The sequence below is a fragment of the Suricata suricatta genome, chromosome 8, assembly GCF_006229205.1.
Source record: "Suricata suricatta isolate VVHF042 chromosome 8, meerkat_22Aug2017_6uvM2_HiC, whole genome shotgun sequence".
NCBI lineage: Eukaryota > Metazoa > Chordata > Mammalia > Carnivora > Herpestidae > Suricata > Suricata suricatta.
The window spans coordinates 123960356-123975355 of NC_043707.1; the positions used below are offsets into that span (position 1 = coordinate 123960356).

Below are 15000 nucleotides of genomic sequence, written 5' to 3' on the forward strand. Positions count from 1 at the left end.
ACATTGCTGACTAGTTCCAAAGAATCTATCCAAGAGAACTCTTACTGAGAGTACCTATAACAAAACAGCTTTAAAAAGTGAGCCATAAAGAGGACAATGTGATCGTTTCAGGAAGGAGAAACACTCAGAAATTCAGCGGCAGCTAAGACCCCCTCAAAGGCAGAAGACTAGTGAAGACCGTATAATGATATAATGCCAACAGCGCAGGTGGAAGATCTGGCCTTGTCACTTTACTACCGAAACAAACTCATTTTACGACTTCTGGGCCTGCTTTCTCACGTATGGGCTAGGCTTCAATTAGAGATTTCTATTTATGATTACGTTCTAAAACGTTAATGGTTTTGTAATCACACAGACACCTGATCAAAAAGGTTAAAATAAAGACATGCACAGCCCACTCGCCTACTGTAAGAAACACTGAACAGGACCAGAGCCTCATATGTATCTTTAATCTTTTTAGTTTTTCCCAAGTTTTTGTTGCCTACCCTAAAGCCACCACAAAGTCCCTCCCCACTCAATCTAAGAAGCTATTATTGTCCTATCTCTTGGAAAATTCCCAGGTACTGTAACTGCACAAAAATCTAAGCTCCAATGGGAGCCTAAAATGAACACTGTGTGTAAGGCAATCATTAATTTGACGGGTAAAGAAATAAAATCCAACTAAACCAACCGAGGAACTTCTCCACAACCGTACCCCCTGTACGCCTTGGAATGGGATCGGGCTACCTCAATAGCAAATCAAGTCACTAAAATTTATGAAACCCTAATTTACAAAGTAGTGTCTAACCAACCTTTTGGTCATTGGCGATTGCCATCGCTTTCCCATTTGCATCCTGAGAGCAGTGGAGAAAAACAAAGGTCAAGAATTCCATTCACCAAATTATTTACTTCAATGGAGTTAAGTATCACTACTAATGGAGATTTTTTTTTTTTTTACATGTTCAAAGATGTTCAGAAGTTAATGCTATGGTTTAACTGATCTAGTCATGCAGACATAAGACATGATGGTATAAAACTTACCAGCATCTCATTAATAGTGATAGCCACCAAATAAAGCAAAGAAAATTTCCCAACCCCCCCAAGTCTGACCACATCCTTCTATAAATCCTTGAAATGAAGGAATTACCCAATTCCTAAAATAAGCCTGTAGCCCATCCCTTAAGTTATGAAGTTTCATCACAACTACAGAGACCAGCAGCGAAGACTACTGAAGAAAAGACATTACCGAGGGGAAGTCTCTTTCTGGCGCTTTCGAGGTGATGGAGAGGCACTCCGGGAAGGGGAATGTCTCCGCCGCCTGCCTACCTCACCATTCTTCACATGGGACCTCTTGGGCCGCTCATCTTCTGAGGAAGAAGAGGAGCCAGAATCTATAATTACACAATAAAGAAAAAACCACATTACATCTATGCTTAATAGTCTGCCCACATTTTCTGAATCTAAGCAGATGAAAGTGTTCAAATTAGCAAGTTAAGTCCCTACCATAGCAAGCACGTATACAAGCCTTCAGTTCTAAACAAAGGCTATTATCAACAGATGGTCAATGACTTGAAAACCAAGCATAAATATACATTATATGATTACATTATATCAATCATTCCCATAGTACACTCCAACAAGACACAAGTGTCCTTCAAGAATCTAGTGAACAGCCAAGTAACTAAGCTTAACAAGCACTTCTAGTGGGGCACCGGGTGGCTCAGTCAGGTTGAGCATCTGACTCTTGATTTCAGCTCAGGTCATAATCTCATGGTTTGTGGGTTCAAGCCCTGCATCAAGAATTCTCTCTCCCCGCTCTCCGCCCCTTCCCCACTCATGCTCTCTCTCAAAATTAACAACATTTAAAAAAGCACTTCAAGCAATTACTTGATTCTTGTTAGTTTAAGGACTTATTAAAAAAAAACACTTAAAGCACTTTTAAAGCTACTGAAAGTCTTCTTAGGGTCTGAAGAACTTATTTTCACTTCCCTAGCACTTATCACACAAACAAACAGACAAACAAACAAACAAACAAACAAAAGTCTTTCCTACAGGGCGGTCGCAAATGTCCAGGACTGCAAAGAGGGTTACTTCAATTGTTTGCATAGGATTTCCTTATCTTAAAATAATTAACAATTATTCCCAAATATCAAAACTTACATTTAAAATGAAGTCCCAAGCAGCAAAAAATACCCAAGACCTAGCCTTTCTAGGATTAACTTCATGTTAAAAGAGCTGCAAGAGCTCTATGGCTTTTATCGCACCCAATGCTGCTGCAGGATGCTTTCGTCTTGATTTCATAACCGAAAAGCAAAGGTAGCACACCAAGACTTAGTCACAAACACCCAATGAGCCAATACGATTTTTATTAATTAAATAATATTTACCCTATTACTCACAAAATATACACACACACACACACACACACACACACACACACACAAAATCCAGAAACAACCTAAATGTCCAAGTGACTGGCTTAATAAATCACAGTATGTTAATTATTATAATAATAAAAAAGTTTTGGCTATTTAAAAATTAGATTTAAGAACAGGGAAAAATCTCTCTAATAAGTTAAAAAGGGAGGCAACATAATCTAAAGGTTGAGCTTATGTAATTTTTTTTTGTTTTTTTTTTTTGCCAATTTTTAATGTTTAGTTTTTGAGACACACTGACAAGAGTGAAAGTGGAGGAGGGCAGAGAGAGAGGGAGACACAGAATCAGAAGTAGGTTCCAGGCTCCGAGCTGTCAGCACAGAGCCCGATGTGGGGCTGACTCATGAACCATGAGATCAAGACCTGAGCTGAAGTTGGAAGCTCAACTGACTGAGCCACCCAGGTGTCCCTTTTTGTTTTGCCTATTTAAACCACAGATCTGCATATATGGCACAGAAAATTTCTAAACAAAGACTTTAAAGAGGGGCGCCTGGGTGGCTCAGTCGGTTAAGCCTCCGACTTCAGCTCAGGTCATATCTCACGTTCGTGGGTTCGAGCCCCGTGTCAGGCTCTGTGCTGACCGCTAGCTCAGAGCCTGGAGCCTGCTTCCGGTTCTGTGTCTCCTTCTCTCTCTGCCCCTCCCCCTCTCATGCTCTGTCTCTGTCTCTCTCTCTCTGTATCAAAAATGAATAAAACATTAAAAAAAAATTTTTAAAGAGGGTCACCTAGGTGGCTCAGTTGGTTGAGCAATTGAGTTTTTAAAAAATATTTTTAATGTTTTATTTATTTTTGGGAGACAGAGTGTGAGCAGGGAGAGTGAGCAGAGAGTGAGGCAGAGAGAGGAGACACAGACTCTGAAGCAGGCTCCCAGCTCTGGGCTGTCAGCACAGAGCCCAATGCAGGGCTCGAACTCAGGAACCGGGAGATCATGACTGAGCCTCCCAGGCGCCCCTTTTTATTTTTAAAAAATTTCTGGTGTTTTATTTGTATTTTAGGGAGAGCACAGGCAGGGAAGGAGCAGAGAGATGGAGACAGAATCTGATGCAAGATCCAGGCTCTGTCAGCACAGAGCCGGATGCAGGCTTGAATCCACTAACTACAAAATCATGATCTGAGCTAAAGCCAGACGCTTAACCAATTGAGCCACTCAGGTGCCCCAGAGTGTCCAACTTAATTTCAGGTCAGGACGTGATCTTCAGGTTCATGGGTTTGAGCCCCGCCTTATGCTCTGTGCTGACAATGAAGAACCTACTTCAGATCCTCTGCTCCCTCTTTCTGCCCCTAACCCGTGTGCATATCCTCAAACGGGCTGGGAGTGGGGCTCCGTTGATTGAGCATCTGACTTTGGCTCAGGTCATGACCTCGCCATTCCTTGAGTTCAAGACCCATGTCAGGCTCTGTACTGACAGCTCAGAGCCTGGAGGAAGCTTCGGATTCTGTGTCTCCTCTCTCTGGCCCTCCCCTGCTTGTGTTCTGTCTCTCTCAAAAAACATATACATTAAAAATAATTTTTTAAAAAAGCTTTATGAAGTTGGACTAGGGACTGGAAAAAAATCGACTTTTCTGGGGCACCTGGGTAGTCAGCCAATTAAGCATCTGAATTCAGCTCAGATCATGATCTCTGTTTGTGGGTTCGAGCCCCACATCAGCTCTGTGCTGAAAGCTTAGAGCCTGCAGCCTGCTTTGGGTTTTGTGTCTCCCCCTCTCTCTCTGCCTCTCTCTTGCTCATGCTGTCTCTAGCTCTCAAAAATAAATAAAAATGTTAAAAAAAATTTTTTTAATCTACTCTTCCAAATTTTATGCCTGTTCTGTTTCACTTTTGTACTGTACAAGTCTACTATGTTTATAACAACTTAGAAGAAAATTAAGTTTTAAGGAAAGACTTAAAACTGAAAACCAACAGGCACCTGGATAGCTTAGTTGGTTAGGCATCCGACTTCAGCTCAGGTCATTATCTCACAGTTCATGGGTTTGAGACCCGCATCGGGCTCTGTGCTCACAGCTCAGAATCTTGAGCCTGCTTCAGATATTGTGTCTCCCCCTCTCTCTGCAACCCCCCCATATATGCTTTGTTTCTGTCTCAGTAATAAATATAAAAAACCTGAAAACCAAAAACAAGTACTTCCTCCCCTTAAAGAGATTTCCATGTAGGCACATATTTTTCCTAAGTACGCTGATATTTATATTTTAGGTAGTTTCCATCAGGAAATACAGGTAGAAACCAGATAAACCCACGTCCATACCGGATGAAGACTGCTGGTTCTGTCGTCGGTACTGACGTCGCTGCTGCACGGAATCTGCTGCAGCCATTTTGCCACCTTTATCTTCTTCTGAAAGATGGATGCATTTAGAAAAGTGTTTCTTTAGTTACGCATACAGAACATGTAACATGCTTGAAATGGAAAATGGTCTCTTAAACTGTTATCTGATTGGGTCAAGCAAAACAACCAACCACACACACATTCACACACACACATTTAACAACAAATAGGTGGTTGAGGGTCCGACTTTGGCTCAGTTCATGATCTCATGGCTTGTGAGTTCAAACCCAGCGTTAGGCTCTGTGCTGATAGCTCAGAGCCTGGAACCTGCTTCAAATTCTGTCTCCTCCTGTCTCTGTCCCTCCCTGACTCACAAGGTCCCTCAACATTAAAAAATTTATTTACTATAGGTCAAGTTAAGCACTTACACCCTTTATAAGCATTATTTCAGTTAATTATCAAAAACCTACAGGATGGTACTAGTACCTGCATTTCAGATTTAAGAAATGAAGCTCAAATAAATTAAGTAATTAAACAGTTGTTAAGTAGTGAACCTGGGGATTCAAACCAGGTTGCTCTGACTTTAGAGCCATAGCTCTTAACCACTAAGTCATACGCCAAAATTAATCTTTAGCCAGAGGGGCTGACCAAATGTACAAAAAATATAATTCAGCTTAAACAAAAAAACACACAAAAACTTACCCGACTCAGATAACTCTACTTTTCTAGGCTTCGGTGCTGGTGAAGGGGACTCTCTTTTCTCAGTACCTTTGTGTTTTGTCACTGAAAACAATAAGAAAAAAAAAAACCCCACCTTACATATAAAGAATAGAAAAACAAAACTATACAAGACACAGTGGTGATGGCACAACAGGTGTGACTACTCTTATATAAACAATACACTGATAATTACATAATTCCATGAGACCCTGTCATTATCTTGACATTACCTAAAGTGGAAGCAAGCATTTTTAAATGTTTGGTGAAAAGCCTTAAGAGATTCCGTAATGATTTTTGAATCTTAAGATTCTCCCAAGAGAAATGCCAGTTAAGAGAAATCAGGAGTTGCTGTTTCTTGGCAGAAGCTCTGCGCTGATCTCTGTAACCTTCAACTCAACAAACCTTTGGGTTCCACCCCACAATCCAAATCACACGCGCTCAACTACATAGGCCCTGTCAGCACAAGAGATTCAAAGCATCCACTATAGGTGGGTTCAGAATAGTAATAAAAAATGATAAATGACTGAGAAATAAGATCTGATGAAATCTTCAGAGAAAAAGATTTGTTTTCTGGAGAACAAGGTATGAGTTGCCTACCAAGAGACTAAAGATTCCTTATGTAGAAACACAACCTTCCTAATAGCATGAGGGATTTATGCTGCTCATAAAAAAAATTTTTTTAAATATAATAAAAATATACATATAAAAAAAACCACTCATAAAAAAATAAGCCCTCACAGTAACAAATATAATTAAATACTATGGCTGAAGGCTTCTTGCCAAAGGTTAAAAAAGGGAGAGGGGGCAGGAGCTCCGAAATATACCTAAGGTGGTAAGAGAGTGGTGAGCACCATGTGCGTCATCCAACCTCTCTTTTTCAAGTTCCATGGAAAATTATTATGGCAACTGTCTTTTGTGTGCTTGATGTATTTGTATTAAGTAGCACTAAGTACTGTTGCTAGTGATACACCCCCTTCCCTCAATTTACGGGAGGAGAAATCTGATTAAGCCTTTTTAAGCCAAGGGAGTAACTTCAACCAAAGTCATGTAGATAAAGTGAACCAGGATCTGAACCCAAGACTCTAGTATTTCTAGAGAGCACACAGGCTTTAAAGTCCACCAATTACTAGCTCTATTTATAATAACCACCCACAGCTTCCACTAAAATCATAAGTATACACAGATATAACCAGTAAGCTTACCACAGATTAACCTGAAATACCACCTGAGAACATCCTAAGAACTAAATTTGAAGACAAATATGATCCTTGTATCTGTTTTGTCTGACTAAAGCAATTACCATGGGATTGCAGATACATTTCATTTAACACTCTTATTCAGAATTCTGTAAAGGCTTAGTCTAAGGGGCAATAACTTAGAGAGCTAGTGATCTAAAAAATAAATCTCATCTTTGCTAAAGTACTTAAACTGAAGAATTTACCACAATACTTTAAAACAATCTTGGAGCACCTGGATGGCTCAGTCAATTAAGTGTCCGACTTCAGCTCAGGTCATGATCTCACGGTTCATGGGTTTGAGCCCCGTGTCAGGCTCTGTGCTGACCTGTGCTGACCGCTAGGTCAGAGCCTGGAGCCTGTCTTCAGATTCTGTGACTCCTTCTCTCTCTGACCCTCCCCTGCTCATGCTGTCTCTCTCTCTCTCAAAAATAAATAAAAACACTTTAAAAAATTTTTTTAATAAAAAATAAAAATGATCTACATTTTACTAATTACTCTAGTGTTTTGGACAAACTACTAGATTGGTAAAAAAAAAAAAAAAAAATGGTTAATACCTAATCAGTTATCATGAAATAGGGCTGCAAGGGGTGACCGGGTGGCTGAGTCAGTTAGGCGTCTGGGTCTTGATTTCATCTCAGGTCATGATCTCACAGTTTGTTAGTTGGAGGTCAGTGGTCAGGCTCTGTGCTAACAATATGGAGCCTGCTTGGGACTCCCCCTCTTCTCCTCGTTGCTCGTTCGCTCTCTAAATCTAAATAAATAAACTTAAAAGGGGCAGCGTGGGTGGCTCAGCTGGTTAAGTGTCCCAACTTCAGCTCAGGTCATGATCTTGCAGTTCAAGTTTGAGCCCCGTGCTGGGCTCTGTGATGACAGCTCAGAACCTGGAGCCTGCTTCAAATTCTGTGTCTCCCTCTATCTCTGCCCTTCCCCTGCTCGCATGTGTGCACCCTCTCTCAAAAGTGAACATAAAAAATATTAAAAATATTTTTAAAATTATGACAGAAGTGCATTTAAAATTTGTATTTTAACAAATTCAAAGACATAAAACACCCATTTTTAAACTTCTAAGGACTTGAAGCTATTTTTCTGATCTGTATTCTCCACTTTAATGTGTCAGTTAATCTCCAATTCTTCAAAAAATTATTAGAGGCACCTAGTTACCTATAAACCCCATATGTCTAAGTTACCACCTAAAAGAACCGGGTTCCAAAATGTGTTTGGAAGCTGTCTAAATGCATTTTCCTCTCAGATACACTAAAAATGTGGTTATATCTGCAAGACAGGTGGCAAATGCCCACTGAATAAACACCACTGAGCTAGAACATATACATCCCCTCCACCCCCCACAGAAATACACATTTGGGAGTTTTATCTTGATCCAGTCTCCTTAACTAATGGTTTAAAGTCTACTGTCAACATATCCATACCATTAGAATAAATATCTATTACATGTGCCTATTACTGGTTTAACACGGCTGATTGAATCATCACATTATTAACAGTTAATGTTTCATCAGAGTTTGTTGATCTAGGAGATTTGATAGTTTATTATGTTAATGTTTTATTTTTAGCATTCAAGGGGCAAAATCATTCTAGCATAGCGTCAGAAATCTTGTAAGTCAACTGAAAAACCAGAATTTTAAGTTTACTCCAATAGCCCTATTAATTATTAATCTCTTAGACTTGTCCAAAAGACCACTTGTAAAGATAAGGTACTGTTACTAGAACTGGTGACATAATCGTGTCTGCAAAATACAGTTTATATGGCTAAATTGAGCTCATCCTAAAATCAAAACTGGTATACATCCTCTGAAACACATTTCATTAAATATCTCACTGATTTCAATGCACTACTTTATGTACTAAGATAATGCCAGTTTAACTAACATGCCAGTGATCACAAAATGTTTCCTGAAGACTCTTTCAAATGAGAATGTACAATGTATTCCACAAATTGTTCACCTCTAAATTCTCCAAAATACTTTCCCTGCCTCCCTCCCACTCCACTTGCTCAGTATTAAAAGTCCCAACTGGAAACTACTATAGTAAGATCTAGTACATTTCAATGGTATCACTAATCTTATGAGCCGCGGAGTGTCGCAGAAAAGGCTGAAACCACACTACAAGTACAGAGGAAACTAAAATTGCACCCTGCCCTCCATCTCCCTCCTCCAGACATCAAAACTAGCTTTTTGGGGTAGGAAAGTTGGGAAAGTAAAACATTTTTCAACTGGAAAATGAGAACCCAAATGTTAGTCCTGGTTGGTTGACCTTGACCAAAATCACTAACCTGAGAACCTGTTTCTTGATGACAATCTCTAAAATCTGTTCTACATCTGAAATTTCATCACAGAGGACTGGGATCACTTTACTATAAAAAGTCACTTTCAAGTAGAGCCAAATTCAGCTTCAGTGGACACGAGGCAGTCTCTGACTATACTGCCCGCAGTGCATCTCTTTGGTTGTGTTTTGTTTGCACACGGAAGACCTGTCCCAGATTCCACAGGAACGTAACTAGTTCTGTCTTCGCCAATGTGCCTATTCACCAGGTTTGTTTTTTTCTTTTGAGGGGGATGAAGCAGTAGCCTACTCTCCTCAAGACAAGAGGTTAGTGCCTGCACAGACTCTAATAAAAAAAGTTAATTCTTATCTATTTTAACAAAGATTCAATCCTCCCGTTCAGACACTTTATTACTCGCTGGCTATATCATAACTTGATATGTTTTTTGCTAAATTAACAGGTGGGAACTTTTGTAATACTTTTTCATTTAGAGAGCTTTCTGGCTCCAGAGGAAGAACAAAAAAATATTCAGAAGTACAAATGCTTAACAGAAAAAGAAAAAAAACAGGACAATGGGCATCAATTTGGACATGGCGGCTAGAAACTACTGAAATTTTCCTAATTTTCAACTGAAGGCAATATGGGATATTAGGTTATGAAAATAAGTGATTCTAAGGCCCCCTCCCATACTTAATGAAGTCTAAATCTGGAAGACTCAAAGGTTTTTCTATTCTTACCCAGGTGTCCAACTAGGTCTGAAGAGCCAAAACAACAAAAATGACCACATAATACTTAATTATAAAATCACCTAATTAAAATTCAGAAAATAATCTACACATCACCTATTACAGATTACAGCATTATCTGCCAGTCCCCCTGTCACTCTGCTAGCTTGTCTATACCTCAATAAAGGCAAAATTTTGCCCAGCCCCACTTTCTTTGTTCTAACCTGAGAATTTAGATGCGATCAGGGCAAGCCCGATGTGTATTAACGTACAGGCTGCCATCTTAAAAAGTAATTACTACAGCAGCTTTTAGGATTTCCCCTGCCCCACTACTCACCCCTCAGGCTTTCATCTCAGGCCTCAGCAAAAGATGCCCAATTCAAATAGATCCTACCGCCTTTTCTCCGTGTGTATTAAACGCCAAAGGAACAAACCCCAACCCACCACAACCTTCACTCAGACTAATACTGCTTTCTACTTGCCTGGCCGGGTCACAGATCATAAATTCCTCAGAAATCAATCTGCAGAATAAAGCAAGGACAAATACTCAGAAGAACGCTGCCTACAGCCTAACTTAAAAACAACCAGCTTTTAGGAGGACACCATGTTCTTCCCTAAGGAGTACAGTGTGGCCAAGAAAGAACTAAAAGAGATTATGAAGTCCTCAAATAAGATATCAAAAAAGTCTTCAGGGGAAAAAAATGAACTGGTCTCACAGTAATAAAATGATCCCTTATCAGGACGACAGGGACTTTGGTTAAGCTACCTCAACTCAGCCCAAGGCTGGCAATGTACTTCTCCACCTACTCAATGCCAGAGGGCATCTGCTAAGAACAAGTTTACACGGAAACTATTTCAACAACCCCTCTATTTCAACAAACCCTGAGAACTTAAAGAAGAAAAGGTGAAAAGCAAATTTACAAAGAATATCACATGCAAATGTTGGGCTGGTAATGTATGTCTCCACCTACTCACTGCCAGAGGGCAACTGCTAAAAACAGAATGAGTTTACATGTAAACTCTACTTCAACAAACCCCAAGAACTTAGAGGAAAGAAAAGGTGAAAAGCAATTTGACAAAGAATACCACATGCCAACATTACCCAGTTCTCACCGTGAAGGGGGAAGGGGCAGTGACAACTGACTAGGCACTCTGTAGCCAAACAGAGAAGGAACAAACATACACTGTTTTTGTGTGTTTGATTTTTACCTTTACCTGAAGTTCTCCCTGGAGAAACAGAAACACGACTTTTTCTTGTACGGTTTGACTGCTGGGGTGTTGGGGAATGACGAGTTTTTGGCGGTGGAGTTGCTGGAGGGGACGGCCTATGCCTTCGCCTCGGAGGACTCGCTGAAGGAGATAACCTACGAGTTTTCCGAGGGGGGCTGGAGGTCCTCTTGGGAGGCTTCTTTGGCGGTGACCGGGAACGTGACGAAGAGGATGACGAGCTACTTCCAGACAAGGACGCTGATGAACGCCTTCTTCTGTGGAGTAAAGCATTCATATCCATTAACCGCATACTTGTCAAGAACGACCTGACAGGTATGTACAGTTTACACAAAAAAGCTATTTTTATCCAACTTTTGAGTTTATGTAGCTAAGCACATAATTAAGTTCGAAAAAAACCATGGGAAACAAAACCATGACCTAGGACAGGAAACAGCTAGTTCTGAGACTAACTATGAATAACTGATTTCTGATGAAGGCTTCTGTTTGAGTTGTCTGTCCAGTTATAAGACATGTCATGTTGAATGCTGTAATGCAGTAACGAGCCAGTCTCTTCCTTCCTTAGGAGTGATACCAGTGTTTGGAGTTTGCACACAAAATTTGGGTGGCAAAATATTTTCCACTTAAGAGCACATATCAAAACAACCTTTAGGTTGCAGTTTTAAAAAATGATGTGCAGCAGTTAGGAATTCATTTAGCTACATAAACTTAGAAGCAGGGGCCTCTCGAATTCTGCGGCAAAGACTGTGGTAAGTTCTGTTGCAATTATGTGTACCTGCAGAATTCACCTTTGGCAGAAGAATTCCTGAGAACCTGAAAAAAAGAAACCCTACCTTAAGTGTGAGATAAAAACTGGCTGAAAGGGAATCTTACACAATCTGCAAAATATTTTGACTGCTAAATGGCTCAGTAAGCACAATTACAACACGCTGTTTGCAAAACTCCAATATAAGAGATAGTTGTTTCCACTAATCTCTGACTAGAGAGCACCGGCATGAGTTTTCTCCTAGAAAAGAATATAACCGATCTTAGAAAAGCGGGGTGCCTAGGCGACTGGCCAGGCACATCAGGTCTCACTCCCCAGCAGTGACATCAGGCCCTCACCCTTAGCGGTTATCACGGAGACTTCCAAACAGCACAGCCGCCGCCTCCCCCGCCCGCCGGTATTTTCTCTTAAAACAATGGGACTCGGAAACACCAGCCTGCAGGAACCACCGCTATGGAGCCGACTACTCCCACTCTTTATTTCCAAGTGGACTCATTTTCCTGCAAATCTTTAAGATTAAAGACTCCAACACAAAAACTTCTGTGCTATGATCTGAAGCAAATCATCATAGCTCCTTCCAAAGAGGTCAAGAAGGCACAAAACTTTGCTATCAGTGCACCAAACCTCTACTGGGGGCAGATTTAACAAACGTTCTGCCTTACGCCAATTTTAAAATGACTTACCAAAAAAAAAAACCAAAAAAACAAAACACTGGCACTGAAAGGGTTTTTATGCCTAATCTCTTCAAAAATAACGAGATGCCAACTGCTAAGAATGGCTATATCCATGAGCTATTATCCATAGGTAATTTTCATTTTGCTATTTGTTTGAAATTTTATAAGCACTCATTTCTGTAATGAGAAAAAAACACTTCAAACAAAAATATAATCCAAATAGGTTACTTTAATATTGGTAGAAGTAGCTTACTGGCTCTGTAGTTATCTGCTTTTTAGAAGCCAGTGATAATTTAAATCCAAAGGAAGAGGGAGGAAGGCAGATTCCCTCATTGCTAGATCTGGGTGGGGTCCAAAAGGGCAAAAGTTAAAGTTACACATCAGTTAAGATGTGAACTCCCTGTTTCCCACCCTCAACACTGCACTAGTATGGTTCATCGTGGCACAATTAAACTTCAAACGAGAGGCTCTTTGCCAACTGAGTCTTCCAGGGGGACACGAAGACAAACATGGGCGTGAAACTAACATGTGCTGTGCTTTCACATACTGACACTTTCAAATTTAAAAAAGAAGAAAGAAAGAAGAAGAAAATAATAAAGGAAAAAGAATAAGAAAAAAGAAAACCCTCACCGTCTCACTGGAGATCTACTCCTTCTATGCCTCGGCGGGGGTGGCATTCGCCTTGGTGGAGTTCTTCTTCGAGGAGATGGCCGCCTTCTCGGGCTTGGCCTCCTTCGAGGGGAGTATGATCTGCCATAAGAAAACAGAATTAGGGCCTGAATAAACAAGAAGGAACAAAAGTCCTTGAGATAGCTTTCTCAACATCTACATGTTAAAAATGGACTTTGAAGGATACGATTTCCCGTTTATGTAGAGATTTTTACGGCACACAGAAAAACTGACCTCAAATTCTCTCTGTAGGGCCAAAGGATAACATTTGTACTAACTAAATGCTTTCTACTGCTCTGAACTTATTTACCTAATTCTCCTCAGGGGAAGAGCATATAAAACCCAAGATCTAGGTCAATCATAAAGCTGTAACTCACCTTGATCGGGTTCTATGACGTCGTCTAGGTCGAGCATGAGAAGGAGAGCGAGACCGTGTCCGGGATCTTGATTTGGAACGTGACCGGGATCTTGGTCGGGTCTTCTCCTTCTCCTTTTCTTTCTTGGGATTCTTCTCTGGAGAAGGTTCTTTAGGCTCTGGTACAGGTTCAGGTTTGGGAACTTTCAGGATGTCACTGCAGGAACGAAAAGTTTATTTTTTTTTCTTCTTTGGCTCACTTCTAACTCATAATACTATGATGTAATATAGTTATTTCTCTTTCTAAGATGTTTTCAAAATCCATGGGGACTTCTCCCTAGCTCCAAAAGATACACACAAGTCAGCAAAAGCCATAAAGCAACTAACCATTCTAACTACATACATTGTTAAGAGCACAAAGTCACAAAGCAAGTTACAGGATATAAAATGTCTGTAACAATACAACGAACCAATAGCAGTGGTCACCTTTAGGGTATTTTACCTTTTTTTAAAATTTTGGTGTTTATCTTTGAGATAGAGAGCTGAGAGCATGATGTGGGGAGGGGCAGAGAGACAGGAACTGAAGCAGGCTCCGCACTGACAGCAGAGAACTCCACATGGGGCCGAGCTCACAAACCGTGAAATCACAACCTGAGCCAAAGTCTGAGGCTTAGCCAGTGGAGCCACCCAGGCGCCCCTGCGGCATTTTATTTACATTCTCCTATAGAATTTGAATCTTTCAACTTGCTCATCTTGTGATTTAAAAAAATATAAAAGGGAAATAACCAAGTAATTTTATGTTTGTAACTCAATTATACTGGCAGTTTGTAACAGTCTAAAATTGTGTTATTTATAAGTAAACTTTCATACACTTGCCTAGTAGAAGTGGCCTCTTGTACAGAAGGTTCTTTTACTTTCACTGATGGTTCTGGGAGCTCTGGGGTTTTCTCCTTCTTTTCTGGAGCAGGGGAAGGACTCCGGCTCTTGGTTCTGTGGCGGGGAGACCGAGAATGACTGCGCTTTCTCTCTCTCCTGACAGGGGAAGACCGTCTTCTAGGGGAAGGAGATCTGGATTTGCGTCTAGGATAAAAACAGTTTTTTTCAGGTTTGCATCTAGGATAAAAGCAATTTTTTCAGGTTTTTGAATAATGTGGGATGGGGAGAGGGTCAAGGGCAAAGTGAAAAACGCATCTTTTTAATTATACCACTGTTCTTTATAGGTGAGACATTCCTTATGAAAATAAGATACCCTGTCACATTCACTTAATATGGGAAGGGCCGAAAGAAAACCAGAAGGGCAAGCAAACAAAGGGTAACCACACTGCTGAGACACCAGTTCTAAGAAGAAAGCACTGAGCTAGGAACTCTAGATTTAGAGTTTTAATCATTCCCAGATATGAAGAGACCAAAGACCAACTTTTCAGAGGAAGAGAATGCTTAAAAGTAGCAAGATATTCCCTGGTAACAAATCCAACAAAACAGAGTTGAGGTGCACACAGATCCCACCAGAGTTTGCCAGGTACTCTAGGTATTCCAGAAAAATGACTAGTGCAATTAAAGTACTGTGCTCTTTGGAGGAAAAAAAGAAATACGTCAAATTTGCATAGCCTTTTGGGAAAATAAGTCCCCTTTCCTTTTCAACAATAGTTTCCCTCATAAAAGTGAAACAG

The 15000-nt window shown here is 40.4% G+C and overlaps 1 protein-coding gene across 1 annotated transcript in view; it reads right to left on the reverse strand.

Annotated features, from left to right (window-relative positions):
- Positions 1-15000, reverse strand: part of SRRM1 (serine and arginine repetitive matrix 1) — a 29628-nt gene that overhangs the window by 7835 nt on the left and 6793 nt on the right. The window contains exons 6-13 of the mRNA XM_029945872.1: positions 14207-14410; positions 13353-13547; positions 12937-13056; positions 10855-11123; positions 5378-5458; positions 4658-4744; positions 1226-1370; positions 792-833 (exon numbers count right to left, since the gene is read on the reverse strand). Of these exons, the coding sequence (XP_029801732.1) occupies positions 792-833; positions 1226-1370; positions 4658-4744; positions 5378-5458; positions 10855-11123; positions 12937-13056; positions 13353-13547; positions 14207-14410 (1143 nt within the window). The remainder of the gene's footprint in view (positions 1-791; positions 834-1225; positions 1371-4657; positions 4745-5377; positions 5459-10854; positions 11124-12936; positions 13057-13352; positions 13548-14206; positions 14411-15000) is intronic.